General features: G+C 25.2%; 2 protein-coding genes across 4 annotated transcripts; both read right to left on the bottom strand.

The window, feature by feature from the left end:
* Positions 1-162: 162 nt before the first annotated feature.
* Positions 163-7,235, bottom strand: LOC112596445. Its single transcript, XM_025342136.1, has 9 exons — positions 7,115-7,235; positions 6,880-7,028; positions 5,926-6,125; positions 3,078-3,381; positions 2,826-2,989; positions 1,411-1,602; positions 1,137-1,325; positions 855-1,069; positions 163-787 (listed from the first exon to the last, which is right to left on the bottom strand). Exons 1-9 carry the CDS (start codon positions 7,222-7,224, stop codon positions 163-165), a joined length of 2,148 nt encoding a protein of 715 aa, XP_025197921.1. The 5' UTR covers positions 7,225-7,235.
* A 1,870-nt stretch (positions 7,236-9,105) lies between these two features.
* Positions 9,106-16,010, bottom strand: LOC112594047. Of its 3 annotated transcripts, none has more exons than XM_025338662.1 (23): positions 15,781-16,010; positions 15,227-15,393; positions 15,087-15,164; positions 14,906-15,014; positions 14,670-14,838; positions 14,527-14,598; positions 14,160-14,383; positions 14,002-14,099; positions 13,800-13,940; positions 13,567-13,734; positions 13,368-13,507; positions 13,178-13,304; positions 13,001-13,120; positions 12,167-12,358; positions 11,983-12,105; positions 11,705-11,909; positions 11,200-11,356; positions 10,937-11,139; positions 10,403-10,860; positions 10,123-10,332; positions 9,868-10,067; positions 9,530-9,793; positions 9,106-9,462 (listed from the first exon to the last, which is right to left on the bottom strand). In XM_025338662.1, exons 2-23 carry the CDS (start codon positions 15,242-15,244, stop codon positions 9,189-9,191), a joined length of 3,750 nt encoding a protein of 1,249 aa, XP_025194447.1. In that variant the 5' UTR covers positions 15,245-15,393; positions 15,781-16,010; the 3' UTR covers positions 9,106-9,188. The 3 variants fall into 3 exon arrangements, with proteins under 3 accessions (XP_025194447.1, XP_025194438.1, XP_025194455.1); XM_025338653.1 differs by having other exon boundaries at positions 14,670-14,844; positions 15,781-16,009; XM_025338670.1 differs by lacking the exon at positions 14,527-14,598 and having other exon boundaries at positions 14,670-14,844; positions 15,781-16,009.
* Positions 16,011-16,095: the final 85 nt, after the last annotated feature.

The raw sequence follows: 16,095 nt of genomic DNA, 5'->3' as shown, positions 1-16,095 counted from the left end.
AAAATCATACCATAAACAATTGAGAGACTAGTATCGATTAATAAATCAATCACATTTATTGAACAGATTTTAATGGTTTTATAGTATCTAATTAAAAATTGTAAATTTTAAAGTTATATATATATTTTTGTTAATTATATTTAAGGTAAAGAATGGATATTATTAAATGAATTCATTTACAATTTCTTCAATATCACCATCTTCGTCTAATTCCAATGTATTTATAATTTCCATCAAATGTTTTATGTTAATCTGTTTTTTTTTGTTTTGTTCCTTTACGGGTGACTTAACTTTTTCATCATATGCAATTCCATCATAAAATATATCATCTATCTTTTCTAAAAAAGGAAACCTTGATTTTGTAGCATCGCTCAACACAAAATTTTTAGACAGTTCTAATTTATATACGGGACATAAGTGCATTGCTAAATAAGGGGTTCCATTTTTCACCATTTCATCAACGTGTTTTTTCATCTTAGTATTTATTGGTTTTTTATGTGTATCCAGATTAAAAGCTTCGTGATCTAATGGAGGTCTTGATTTAATAAGCAAATTTTTTATTTTTTCATTATCTATTTTTGGTGATTCTATAAATGTGCTATCAATTTCATCAATGATAATCTGGTCGGTGTCGCTGAAACTCCATTCCGATGGAAGCGCTGGTTTTTTGTTTTCTATTGGCGGAGGCAGAGGAGAATGATTTTGGGAATAATCCTTTAAATTTTGTTTTATTGTAGATAAATAGTTAGAGCATACAATTATCAATATTTCAGATTCCCAGTTTTCCCTAAAAACATTTAGTTTAAATTTTAAAATATTGAATATTAATTATTCATACATGTTAAATGACTAACTTGGGCATATAAATACTAGTTTGCGCACTAGTTATATTACTTGCATCAATAGATTTTAATGACGCTTGTTCTTCCGGTGGTTGCTTAATGACTGGTCCTGGATAAAATGTTCGTTCACTAAATTCAACAGATTTTCCGAGTACATTGTAGACTGGAAAATTAAATTGTATTGTTTGTAAACAAACATAGGTATTCAAACTCCACACTTTGAGTACCTATATTACGAAATAATTTATTTTAAATGTAAATTTAAAAATATATTATACATATTTATTGTATTACTTCATCCTTTGAAATGCTTATCACAAGATTGAAGTGTTCAAAAATTCTGACATCTACAACTAAATTTTTATGCCCTTCTAATTTAGCAAGATATATTTTTGTTACTACTGGATTCCAAATATAAACCATACGCGAACATCCAGTTACCAATAATTTTAGTGTTGCATTGTAATGAAAACATCGTACACCCTATAATTAATATTTTCGATACACATAATACAATCCAAAATTTTAAACATAAATATGCTGATATATATGCAACTAATATTAATACATGTCGAATGTGAAATACATATGGATTCCATTCATCTCTAATATGTTTGATGACTAGAGATTGTTTGTGGTCTTGGCAACAACTTATTGTTGCTTCATCAGATTGACAATAGATAATATGTTTAATACTATCTGAATGAATTGGAATTCCACTTGTGTGTATTTTAACCCATTCTTGTTGATATTCTAAATCCTACAAGATATAATAATTACAACAAACAATACAATTTTAAATAAATAAATTAAACGTTTATTTTAGCTTAGTTATATGTACATATTACCTATATCAAATGATATACTTAATACAAGATACTCATTATTTCAGAATAGAAACTACAAAAGTTTTTTCAAAATATTTCTTTCACATAATTATAAATCATTCCAAAAAACATTTTTAGAAATAGTTGATATTTTTAACTATTTTTACTCTTTTAAATAACAATACAAATTTATTTCTAAATTCCAAAGCAAAAAATATTGTTCGAAATATTTTGATAAAAAAAAGTCAAATTTCGGACAAGTAATTTTTAAGTTATAACTGTTTTAACTTTTAAATATTAAAGTTATAAGCGGAGAGTAAACCAACATTTTGCAAGATACTTCAATACACCATTCTCCTCCACTCCACTCATTTAAACTTTAAATACTTATAAATCATAAACAAATCGTCCTAATTTCATTTATATCAAGAAATATTTTAAGAAAATTTTACTTTCAAATAAGAAATTAAAATTAAATGTTGTCATTAAAAAAAGTAAAAATAATAACAATAAAAATACCTATAGTAATATATATAATATATATTTTCTTAAGAAAAAATTTTTTAACAGCTTATAATAAAGTAAAAAAGTAAATATTTTTTAAAACGTTAATAATTATTGTAATAATGAGTGTTACTAATTAGATCAACATTAATAATGATCACCCAATATTAAATATAGGTATAATAATAAATTCCTTCAATTTATAGTAATAAAGTTATTAAATACATTAATACTATATAAGAGAATTCTAAAAATGTTATTTTCATAGATTGTGCTTTTATTATTCATATAGATAAATCTTAGGCACTTATATATTATTGCTTATAACTATGTATTGTGACAATTATAAATTTAAGCTATACACATTACACAAAATATTTGTATAATTATAAACATTGTACAATTTTAGTACTAGCTTATCAAGTACAGTTGATAAATGAATAAAACCGAAATTACAATATTCTGTCAATACCTAATCTAATTGTTGAAATATAAAATATATATTCTTATGTTTTTTTATTTAGGCTTTCAATTACCCATATTAAATAATAAAATAAATTACCAATTAATATATATACAACTTAAATTTACCCTCTAGTTGAGTATTAATTATTTTAATCCTATAAACTATTGATTAATTAAATTTACTTACTTTCCACAAATATGTATCGACTTTATTCGTTGGATCTCGTTTAAATAACGATCGTTTTGGTTGAAGAAATTCCATTTGAGCTATACTGCCATTATCGTCACCAATAAATAAAAGTGAAGAACTACCAGGGCAATACTCTAAACAAGTCGGCGTCGTTTTTAAACCTAAATTGAATTGTTAATCAAAAATTAATAAGTATATCTATTACAATTTACAAAGTTTCATTGCAATAAAATCGTGTTAATTATTTACCAGTAATACAAAACGTTGGCACATGAACTAGGCAAACAGTGTCCACAAAATGGATAGAGCCGTCTGATGCAGCAATAGTTATGAATTGGGCATCTGGTAAGTAAATTGCATCATTGATCCAAATATTACGCCGTCGACGAACTCCCCGTACTAAATTATCAGGACATTGAGACAATTGTACTACGTATTCCCTTAATAAGTTTAAACGACCGTCATAGATGCCCACTTGGCCTAGTCGAGAAAAAACAGTGTAGCAAAAGAATTCTTCTGTTTCTATACTAATCACTTTGGCTATGGATTCATGCTGTGGAAAATATATTCTTCTATAGAATAATATGTTTATATAGATGTGTAGTACTGTAGTTGTTGATCATTACTATTTATAAAAATATTTTAAATACACCTGTATTTATGAGTTATAATCTATAATATTATAAAAAAGCAAATATCTACATTAGATATAGCATAATCATATTTTGAATTACTCAATACTTTAATAAACACATTAAACACACAATCTATATTTATTTTATTTTTATATATATGCATACAAAGTGTCTCGTTGTGTTTATTCTTGTACATATTCTGATTCATAATGCATTGTTGATAATTAATATGCGTTTTAGCATTGATTATAATTTTTTTATTTATAATCAATAATTTTAGCCTTTAAGTATATCGAATCATTTTCATTCATTATACAGATTATAGCTCTATTTAAAATGTAGGCGATCTTAGATCGTCAATTAACTACGAAATAATTTAATTTGATTTTTGATTTTAAATTTACTTAAACTCAAAACATTATATTATTTTAGGATTATAGTTTTCACTAAAAAATTTAGACAAGCGGTTATCGTTCCGCCGTATATTAGGTGTCGAATAGGTAACTAAAATCGGTGTGTTAAATTTGAATCCAGTGATATATATCATTGACTGTTGCACCGCTGTATACGAAAAACTATTTTGAGTAGAGCCGCAGAGATGACCTGTCAGCTTATATCACTAAATTTATTTAATGACTTTTATTGATACATTGATTTAAGTAATTTATTCTACTATTATAGTACAATAGTTTTATATTTTTTTTTCCGAAAACATTGCATTTTTTCTATTATAAATATATAATTACGTATTATAATAATATATATTTATATCATATTAGGTATTAGTTTTTAAGTTAATAACACTTTACTATAAATATTATAAGACAGTGTGAATGTGTTCATATTTTATTTAGATAATATTTTAAAATTAATCAACGTATTTTGAAAATGTCAGTGTATTTAGTAAAAAACATGATATACATACCTACGAGTTTTAAGTCCCCAAGAATATATTTTTTTTGAATTTTAACAAAATAATGAATTATTATATACATCATTAAAATACAAAATTTGAATTAAAAATATCTATCAACAATAACTGTGATAGATATTTTTAAGATTATTTAGTTCCAATATGAAATACTGATGATAAACGTCATATTAAGTTTTAAAACTTCAGCTTTAAACCATTAAAAGTTGAGAACCTTATAAATATTAAACATCAAAATATTATTACAGTTACATCAAGTTTTTAATTTTGGTGATTTTAATAAATTTCGTAAATGTTTTAACTTCAAATACATATAAAATAAAAGTGTGCCTTTGTATTTTCAATAATTTTAAACAAATATAAGAAAAACTGATAATAAATTTTATATAAAATTTTAAAGAAATTTTACCAAGTAAATCTTTTTTTTTTATCAATATCTATAAAAAAATTTAAATAAAAATCAGAAATTTCTCAAACCCATAAATAGCTCAAAAAGAATTTATATATTTTGAAAATTATACCATATATATGAAATGATAATTTAAACATTTGGTGAAAATTTCAATTATCTATACTGGTTTACTTATAAATTACAACAAAAAACAAAAATAGTTTAAGGAGAATAAACAATATAGTTATTAAGCGGGTGAAATTAAAAGTAAAAAATTATTTGACTTTCCGGTAAATTTTTTTTTTAATATAGGTTTTAAACTTATAAAGAATCTTGTATTCAATTTTCAAATCTTAGGTACCCACGAACAAAAAGTTTTTTATAAATTTCTATCATCAAAATTATTTGTAATTTTCGAGCTTTTGTCAAATTTCTCATTTTAAACGCTTATAAAAAAATATTGTGACAACGAATGTTCGATATTTTTTTAAGAGGGAAATGAACATATTATTATAAACCATGGATTAACATTTTAAATACTTTTACTATAAATTTTCATCTTGAATTATAAAAAAAAAATACTAAAAAAAATTGTTAATACTTATAAATAACTTAAAAGATTCAAAATATTTTTAAAACTGTAATATATATGTATATAGAAAATAATTATATAACAATTTGATAAAAAATTTTAAATTTCTACGGTTTTCCGTTTTTAAGTAACACTAAAATGATAATATAGCTTTTGTCAAAAAATGGATTCATGTAAAAATTGCCGTTTTCCTTTAATTTTTTTCTTTGTTTTTACCGAAAATTGTGAAAATCTAATTTTTAATTTTGATTTTTCTAAAGTACCATTTAAATTTAATTTACTAGGTATCCAAAACCACTCTCAAAAATGTTAAATCAAAACATTTCATCGAATACTTATTGTAGTATACAAACCTAAAATAAACACATTATTGTAATATCAATCATCTCTATTCAGATTCTCCGAATCAAAAAGAATCAAATAAGTTCCTTCATTTATAACTGATACGTATGAGCGCAAAATATATTTAGCTATTATATTCTTTTATTCTGTGATATAAATATATAATTAATTAATTACCCATCATAATGAGTTATAAATATACTTACTTTACAATGTGACATTAAATGCATCGTAATACTATTTTGGTCAAAAGGTAATACGTCCCAGACATCTTGAAAATAATATGTACTATATCGAATTTCATTCAATAGTTGTTTCCAGTGTATTACATCTTCTTTTGTATTAAAATCTTCAACGCACACTTGTTCAAAAAAATCATCAGCCTCCTTTGCATATAAATTATTACCTGTTTTTAAAAGTTAAAACTAAATTTATGATTAATATCCGACAATATGTAATCAAAATATGCATAATTTATAAACTAATAATCGATTAAATAAATGCCTACCAAAATTTCAAATATACATTATTTAAGTTTTGTTTTTAAGTACCGTCACACTATATACGAGTTACGATAATTATATGATTATAATTGGTAGGTACCTATGTCTTACATAGATAATAATAGACCAATGGTTTAAAAAAATAATGAACACTATTTTTCAAATCGCAACATTCGGAGGACGTTGTTCTATTTTTTTTAGTATTTTCCAATATCTACTCTATAACAGGTATCTCAAACTTACGATCTGCCAAGCTTTTTAAACGAGCTCCAACAAGTTGACTGATATTTCCTGATTTGACTAATACCCTAGCTAATGACATATTATCTAAAGTAGGTATTACCGTAAGGAAATCAGTTGAATTAAATAAAAAGAAAATATGCGAAAAAAAATTTTTTCTCGCTTTGTAAAATTACAGTAAAATAAAAAGGTAAAATGATGATTTTAAAATAAAATTGTTTTTTTTCTCTTTTAAGAGTAATTTTTCTTTTTGATTAAAATTCGGAATAGGTACCTATATCTCAGATTTTTTCCATCGTTAAAAATGGTTGGAGACCATTTAATGATCTCAATTTTTATGAGTTAGCTTTAGTCTTATTTCTGGCTATTTTCTAGATTAAAATAACTAAATTTTTACTAAAGCTTATCTATACTTACCAGTTACTGATCGTATTGCTGCTAAAAATTCGTCTTTGTTTAATGGATGTTCTTTGTCGTCGAAATAAAAAAAATACATTTTTAAGTCTTTTAGATGTGCAACTTCTAATGCATTGATGAATTTTGTCCGTTTATTTAACTCGGTACCCCTGTAATCACGTTTAGATGGATAAACTAATATATTTAATGATTTTAATCATTTGTATACTACGTCAACGAAATTAAAATATCTTACTCGCTCGGTTCACTTAAAGAACAATTTCCAACAGTTAATGAAGACGATCTGTCCAAAAGGTCTAAAGATTTGGAAATTGAATTACTAATCATATTTACCGGAACTTGCATATAAATGACTATTTTCGAATTCTAAATATTTAAAAATATATAATGACTTATGAAACATAACTAATATAGTAAATGCATACCTAGGTAAACTGTAGTCTGTAGTACAGTACCTACCTATCCGTACAACGGTGTAAAAGTAAAATTATTGTTTAATCAATAATGCCGAGATGTCGAGTCATTATTTGCTATAGAAAAATAGGAAGGTCATAGGTGTATCTTAGTGTCTATAATATCTAGATGTCAATAGTAACCATCAAACAATAAGTACACGGCAACAACTAACCCATAAGACGAGTACAAAATATAAGTAAACCAATCATGCCATCGTTTATAATTTTGAATTCCGCTGAACGTGATACACTGAAGCCAAGTCTTCAAACTAACATCGACATTTTGCTACTAGTTGGATGAATTGTAAAATAATTTTTCCAGAATTATACAGCAACATATGAGTAGAACGTATTTACTCTAATTAGCACTCAGTAACAGCAACAATAGTCAATACGACATAGCTAAGTAATATATTTCTTTAAGTTGGAAATTGTCGATTATTAGTAAATAAATAAAATAATTTTGAACAACTTTATAAAATTTTGAACTTCATACAATTATATAATAAATTATGTTAATAAACTTTTGATATTTATGAATTGCTTTATAAATGATGTGATATTAAATTAAATTTTCAAGCTTTTAAATTCGAGCAAAGCAATAGTTAGATTTTGAGCAATTAATAAAATCACAACAAATTGCTAATCATTTTGTATCTAAAAACATCATAAGAAAAATATTTATTAGAATTAAAGGCTATAAAATGTAATTTCTATTAACAAGATAAATAAATGAACATAATACATTTACATGCATTTAGTGTAGATGATAAACAAAAGTAATGTTCATTTTTAATAATAAATTTTGTTTATTTTATATTTGTATTTATATAGTATTTTATGTAAAGAACAAAAATATACAAGTGCATAAAAATGATCTATACAAAGAATGTTATGAACAAGCAAAATTAAAAAATTGTGTTAAAAATTAAATAATTAACGATTTTTCAAACTTTTAATGTTTGTTGAATATATTATTATCCTTGAATCATTATTTTATAATATTATAAGTTATAAAACATTTGTCGGATTTAATATAATCAACCACAACCAAATAACTTGGATCACAAAAATCACAAATATTGTACATAATATTTAATACATATTCATAATATATAAATAATATGTAAATAAAAAAATTAAGCATAAACATATAATAAGAATAATAATCTATAAAACATAAATATTATGTTAAAGTTAACATTTCTAGAATAGTATATAAAATATTTCAATAAAAAAAATAAAAATAAACTATACCAATGTAAAATAAAAATAAAAATATATATAAGTTAAAGTCAATTACAAAAGCATACATATTATATTATAGTATAACATAAATTTATCTAAGCTGAGAAAACACATCTTTGGCACAAACACAAAGAAGAAAGAAAACAGAAGACATTAAACTTAAGTATAACAAATAATAAAAGATAAAAATTAATGTATTAATATTTTGTTTTATTAGTTTTAAGAGTTTTGTCAATGAGAAAAAATATTAATATAAAGGAAAACTAAATATTGAAACACAGATTACAATGACTAGATAATTATTTAGAAGTAGATATTATACTTAAATTAACTTTAGGTATTAAAAAAATGCGAGGAGATTTATAGTAAATTAGATAAATTATTTGTTGATTTTACATCTATATACATAATATTAAATCAGATTATTGTGATTTTTCTCTTATAATTTAATATAAATGTAAATAAGTAGATAATACTAAGGACATATTGTAATTTTGTTTCATTAATATAATTAACTATTTGGTGTTTATTTAAATTATTATAAGTACTTATTTTTATTGCATTATTTGTCATGGATATAATTTATTAATGTATAAGCTAACTCAGTCATACAGTTGTTCCTAACGTACCAAATACAACTCTCGTAGACTCAGAATCAAGACTTATATCTTCAGGTGATGCTAATTCTACTCGTACAGCTCCAGCCTGCCTCGTTCGCAACATCCAATCATCACGTTGCCAATTATATACATTAACATTTTGCTCTTCTGGTTCTACACTTTCTGATGTCAGTGAACTACGAGAATCTGCACTACTATCAAAACTACTAGCAGGAATATAATCAGTTGAAGTAGGATCAGATGTTCTATCTTCTAAGGCTCTAAAAATTTTAAACACAATAAATATGATTGTCAGTTTTTAATATTATTAATATTATTAGTATAAACCTCAAAATTCCAATACAGTTTTCAGATTCTAAAGGAATGGGAGATTCAGAATCCCGATTGTATATTATTAATGCTATATGGGCTGGATGAGGGACAGGTAATGGTATGCACATTTTATCTGCCATATATGACTGTTGTATTTGTTTCCATGGCCGAGATTTATTACGTTGAGATGGCATAGAATTTGTTCTCAAGTATGCTTTGTGTCTGCGAGTACCAGTTTTAAAACGACTGCCTAATAACATTGTGTACGTAATACTATTGCTAAAACAATATATAATAAATTAATTTTATTAAAAACATTGTGAATGAATATATGTATATGCATATATTAATACCTAGCACTATCTAATTTTTTGAATTTGCAATGTAGTAATTTTGATCGAGGATTAAAAGCTGAAATTTCCAAATATGGTGATTGAATTTGAATATTTCCACGTGACGAATATAAAGGACCCAACATTTCTGAGCACTGCCCATCAATATTAATACTTTGAACAGCATTATAAAAACGGGATAAATCTACACTCTGTTCAGTCTAAAAAGAAAATACAATTAAGAATTTGAATATATTTACACTTAATATTTATTACTTCTAATTTAAATTTAGTATCTGCATCATCCAATGGTGTAAGAAAGTCCAAACTAAATATATCTGTAAGAAATACAACAGCAAGAGCAGACCAATCATTAACTGAAAGTCCTTTAGATTCCCAAAATTCTTCTTCACTAATATTTAACTTCTGCATTACATGTTGAGGGTACCAATATTCTAACATTTTTGATGCTAAAGCAACTGTAATCTAAATATAATTTAAAAATTGTAATCATCATGAAAATATTTATACAATTAAATTATAGTTCAAATTTTACTTTAAGATCCTTTGAAGTTAATCTAATTTTTGATTTTAGAGTTGTTGACAAACCAGATTGAAGTTCTCGTAATCTTCTTTCCAATTTATCTTGAAGTGCTGTCATCAAATCCTGTGCTTCTTTTTCCAAAATTCGATAAGCTCCGTTTTTGGCTAAATGTGCACTAAATGGTCCAAAACATACATCAACAAAGCGAGCAAAATCTTTTTGTGGTTGTTGAATTTTTTGCTCCATAAGATTTTGATATGCATTAAGTTCATCCAACTCCATTTTAGCTTCAAATGCAGCTAAAGCTTGCTCAGGACGAATTTGAAAGTAATAATCTGATGCCATGCCTGGACCAGCAACACGTTTAACAATGAAACTATCACATGCAGGTATTCGTCCACGTTTTTTTATCACCAAATGGTATATAATGCTATCCCATGCTAAGCGAAACCAATATTTCAACAGACCAACTACAAAAATAGAAATAAATGAAAAATATTTTGAACAAATCAATGTAAGCAATATATTATTAATTAATAAAATTACCAATAAATAAAATTACAGTAACTATTGGACAAAATATAAAAGCAATTAAACACGCTATCAATGGTTGTAAAATGCCTTGGATTAATATATTCCAAACTAATGCTTCAATTACAACAAAATATCTATTTTTCCATTCAGCCGGAGAGTCCAAATCATAAATTAACCCATTGAACACGTGTAATAATAATGTTACCAAAGGCATCCTGCAAATAAAATTTTATTTTATAACTTTTATATTTAAAAATAAATAATTAGATAATCACCATAATGGACCAGTTAATGCCACTATAAGACTTCCAAAACTTGCAGAGAGACAAATAATTGGAAAAATAATTAACATGGCCAAAGTGCCCAATATACCCTTAATTACATAGTTCCAAGTTCGATTTAAGTGTCTAGTCATTCCTTTACCAATAAACCCTAAAAGTAAAGATAAATATTATTGATAACTTCAATGTTATTTTTAATAAAGTGATAATTTTATGTATTTATTTTAATAATTTAAAAATATAAACAAAATACAAAAATATTACATAAAATAGTTTTGAAATGAGAAAAAATTAATCATGGATAAATAAAGAAGTTAGAAAAGAATGGAAAGAAATTTAAATTAAACCAAAAAGAAAGTAGAGTAATTCAATTATATTTAAGAAACAAATCGTGATAATTTATAAATACAATACGGAAAAATGAAAGAAGATAAATAAAATGAGAGAAATTGAATTCAATAAGCTAAATTCATTATTATTTAATATTCAAATAATTTACCTGTATCAGGTTTTGTTTCAAAATGAGTTCGACTCTTTGATATGTGCCGCCAGAGTAAATTTAACCTAGATAGGAGTGTTGAAGTAAGTGAGGATTTTCTAGGAAATAATGTACCGTTCACTTGAGATAATTCTAAATCTGGATAAAATGATTCTGAACAAAACAAAGAACGTACACTTACAGGACTACACCATGGTATAACCACCTATTTATAAAATAAGAATGAGTTATTAATGAAAAATATTAAAAATGAAATATTAAGTTTTTAAATGACTAACACCAAAGAAAAACATAGCATTCCATGTCCATGTCCAAGTGCGATATAGGAAGTTAATAACTCTCCAAAATGGCCATCTTGTCGTGGTAGTGTGGGTTATTTCTTTTTCTACCAAAAACACAGCCTAAACATTTCATAAATTATGATACTAATCATATGGTCAATAATATGTTTGTAATCCATACTTGACTGGGATTAGACCTAGGTGTTGTTATAGCTGTTGCTGTTGAACTTAATACAGTTGGTATTGTTTCTGATTGACCTTGGAATGATCTACGTACAATCCAATTTTTTGGAAGCCAAATTTGTGTTAACCAATGAAAAGTTCTAGTTGGAATTTTAACAGCTTTGAGCTCTTTTGACAAGACTGGTTCCCTCTAAATAAAAAATATTTTATTAATAAATAATAATTGATAATTCGTAATAGTTCATTTAAAAAAAAAGTTGTTACACCTCCTTTAGACCACTTAAATTAATATTAATTTATTATAGTATAGTAATTTTATAAATTAATATAGAAAAAATAATGAATCATGCAGTATTTAGATTAAATTGAAATAACTAAATAATAACTAGATCTATAATTAATAGCTATTCTATATTTAAAATTATTACACAAAAGTATGACTATAAATTAGTCCAGTGGTTCTCAATTTTTTTAGATCCCGACCCCCATAGTTTTAAATTTACAGAATCAAAAAAGTAATTTCAAAAAAACAAATTTTTTTATTACTTATTTATTACTTTATAATAATAATAATATAATACTACTTCTAGAGACCCCCCAAAAATTGATTCGCAACCCACAGTTTGAGAAACGCTGAATTAGTCTATTCAGTCTAGATGTTAAATTTTTTAATGTTCATAGTTAATAGTTATGAAACATGATCTCATTATGAACAATTACAGAGAAACAAGAATTTAACAGAACTTTAACATACTGTGTAATATAAAACCTATTTTATAAATATATGGAATACTAAAGTAATAAAATGTATAATTATTAAAACTGTGTTTACTTCTCTCATAAAAGCCAAATCTCTTTGTAAAAAATAGACAGCTTGATGTAATTTATATTCTTTACAAAGAGTTAATGCTTCTTCATGAGCACTCCATTGACATTCTTGGATAAATTTTTCCTGAAATAAATAAATAAATTTATAATAAATAAAAATATTAAGTAATAATTTTACAACCTCAGCAATGGTTTGTTTATCTCTCATCCAAGGACCAATACGTGACAATACAGGATAAGTATATTGCATTCTTTGAGAGAGTGTGTTTTTTTGTTTAATTATTTTCCTTTGTACATTTTCAACAGCTCTATCAAAATATATTAAATTAATATTTATGAACGTAAAGTCTAAACATTTAAAAAAATTTTACCGGTGCATAAGAACAATGCATTGTGCTTGGTTGATCAAAAGATTAGGAATTCCATCACCTAACATCTGCAGTTCTACATTATTAATTATACTTTTATAAACACGTTGTAAATACTCTTTCATTACAGCTTCATTAACTGACTAAAATAAAATAAAATTAATTAATACAATACTAATAAAACTTTTTATCAATGTTTTACTTTTTCAATCTCTTCATCTGATAACTTTTGTGTTTTTAATTCATAAATAAGTTTTTCTCTAAAATGTAGAAACCAACCTCGTGTCTCACGTTCCAACAACCCCATTATCACAGGTAATGCTTTTTTCATTATATCTCTATCAAAAAGCCTCAAGTCAATTTCTTCACGCTGTAAAATTAATGTTTTAGTTTAAATTTGAAAAAATAAAATAAATGTTGAATATTACACCATACTTTTGGAGTCAAAAACTGATAAGGAATAGGAATCTGAGGACACATTGCTTCTTTTGATGGTTCAAATTTTTCTGTAGCAGCTCTTCGCAACTGTTTTCGAACAAAACTTATTAAATGTTCCAAAGCATGCTCTAATTCAGGCTATAACATTTAAAATTAGAAGTCTATTATTAATTTTATTGTTCTATATGAAATAACATACTCGACAAATTAATTCAGCAACTAAATAACGACATCGTTCTTCTCTTATTTTTTCAGGTAAATTATGTGCTTTTAAAGAAGGTACTCCAAATATTATATCTATGAACATAAAATTGATGTTAAAAAAAAATAAAGTATTTAATATCAATTTATTCTTACCAATTAATTTGATCACGCCAGTTAGTATAGCTTTTATAGATTCCGTTATGCTAAAAAAATGTGAAAATAACCTAGCTCTTGCAGTCACTAACAAAAATTGTAAAGCAAATGCTAAATCATCTAGTAGTGTTTCTCGATTCCTTTCTGTTCCTTTTTGTAACCATTCTGTTAATCTCCATTTGTGTGTTTGGCCAACAAAATTAATACTAGCCACTTCAAATTCTCTTTAAAAACAAAATAATAATTGATAATTTCAAAGTTTTAAATAATTATATACAAAAGATAAACTGCAGAACTAAAATTAATGCACAAGCCAAAAACCAAACAATAACCAACAACCTAAAGTTTTGTCAAAACCTTGACATACCCTAGTTTACGTATAGTATCCAATTGTTTTGAGTTTAACTTCTTTGGCTTTCCATGTATATCCTTGTCCAGACTTAATTATAACATAATTTGAAGATCCATATTATAATTGTTTAACATATTACACATTTTATTTGAACTTACCCACGTTCACGTAAAGATTCTAGTTGTTTGGCATTTAGATGCCTAGGTTCACCTTTGGTATTTACAGCCACCGCATCTAATTCGTCAAAAGATGGTGGAACAAATAAATCTCGACAGTTAATGGAACGAATAGATGTTATGGTTCGCCTGGCCAAGGTACAATTTGAATCTGTACCTGAATCAAAAGTAAATCAATATTTACCATTTATATAGTAAGTTATAATAGTAGTATTCACCTGGCCCAAACGTTGAATCACTTCCATTTATTTGAAATTTTGTTGTAATAGCTGTTGGTGGTAAAATTATTGGAAATGTTTTCCAATGATATAAAAATTGTTCTCCAACCTAAAATAAATTATTTATTATGAGTGTTATTCAAATTAAAAACATTTCTATGTCATAAGAATTTAACAATACTTTTTTAATATTATCCACTAATTGAACTATCTCTTCAGGAGCTCCACAAAGATTTACATCAAACTTTAAAGGCTCTTTCTAAAAAATTAAAAATATACAGTTATTATTACTGAATACATGTACATCACAATTTAAGTTACCTCTGGCAAAAAAGACATCTTAGTTGGTAGACAGTTAACAGCCAAATTATACTGATAATCTTTTAAACTTCATTTATTAAATCAAATACTGTAGATCATAATTTAGAATCTAATCTACAGTATTTGATCAAGCTTATCATCTCAATGTTGAGCACTTAGGTTAAAACCTTAAAAAATAATTATTTTTTTTTATTGTTATTATTTGCATGGTATAACTACACAAAATGTATCATGAATATCTTATTACACAGATCATTACACCTTATTTATAATTAGAATAAGATGTTTGGAAATGGATTGATTTCACAGAAGTGTACTATCTAGACATCTGGTAATTGCATTTCCAGATGTGAGTGAAATAAGGTGGGAATGTGGGATAAAAATGTGATGATTAATACTATAAATTAAGCTATAAAGATAATATTATATACCTTAGTCAGAGGTTAATTAAGTTATTAAATGGAATGTATACCTAATAAACATTAAACACTTACCACACAAAGAACACAACATTTTAAAATTAAATTTAAAAACTATTAAGCATAATAACATACCCAATGATTGCTATATCGATTTATATTTGAAAAAGAAATCATCATAAATCGTAATAATTATGTCATGTGAGTGATCATTGTCAAAGTTTAGGTATTGAAAGTTTGTACTTTGTTCCCTGTTTCATGTTTGTTGTCTTAACTGATAACTATTAACTATACTGATGTCTGATATAGATATAAAAAAAACAACTAAAGATTGATATGTTCTATATTGATATCGGTGACTGCTTTTTTTCTTTTTAAGTTGTCCGAAAAAATATGTGTTGATTCTTTGATAACAAAATTTAAGATAGTACCATGACAAAAAAAGATTAA

Source organism: Melanaphis sacchari, unplaced genomic scaffold, assembly GCF_002803265.2.
Source record: "Melanaphis sacchari strain LSU unplaced genomic scaffold, SCAv2.0 Contig0_pilon_pilon, whole genome shotgun sequence".
Lineage (NCBI taxonomy): Eukaryota > Metazoa > Arthropoda > Insecta > Hemiptera > Aphididae > Melanaphis > Melanaphis sacchari.
The sequence above is the reverse complement of the archived record's forward strand: the minus strand, read 5'-3'. Positions and strand labels throughout refer to the sequence as shown.

Excerpts from the sequence above, each read along its gene's own strand:
- LOC112594047 (XM_025338653.1), bottom strand. Across the intron at positions 13,121-13,177 it reads ATAAACAAACCATTGCTGAG|GAAAAATTTATCCAAGAATG; the intron begins GTTGTAAAATTA and ends TATTTATTTCAG. Across the intron at positions 11,140-11,199 it reads GCATTAACTGGTCCATTATG|GATGCCTTTGGTAACATTAT; the intron begins GTGATTATCTAA and ends TTTTATTTGCAG.
- LOC112596445 (XM_025342136.1), bottom strand. The coding sequence starts at position 7,224 with ATGCAAGTTCCGGTAAATATGATTAGTAATTCAATTTCCAAATCTTTA. Across the intron at positions 2,990-3,077 it reads GCCAACGTTTTGTATTACTG|GTTTAAAAACGACGCCGACT; the intron begins GTAAATAATTAA and ends AATTCAATTTAG. Across the intron at positions 1,603-2,825 it reads TCGATACATATTTGTGGAAA|GATTTAGAATATCAACAAGA; the intron begins GTAAGTAAATTT and ends TATATCTTGTAG.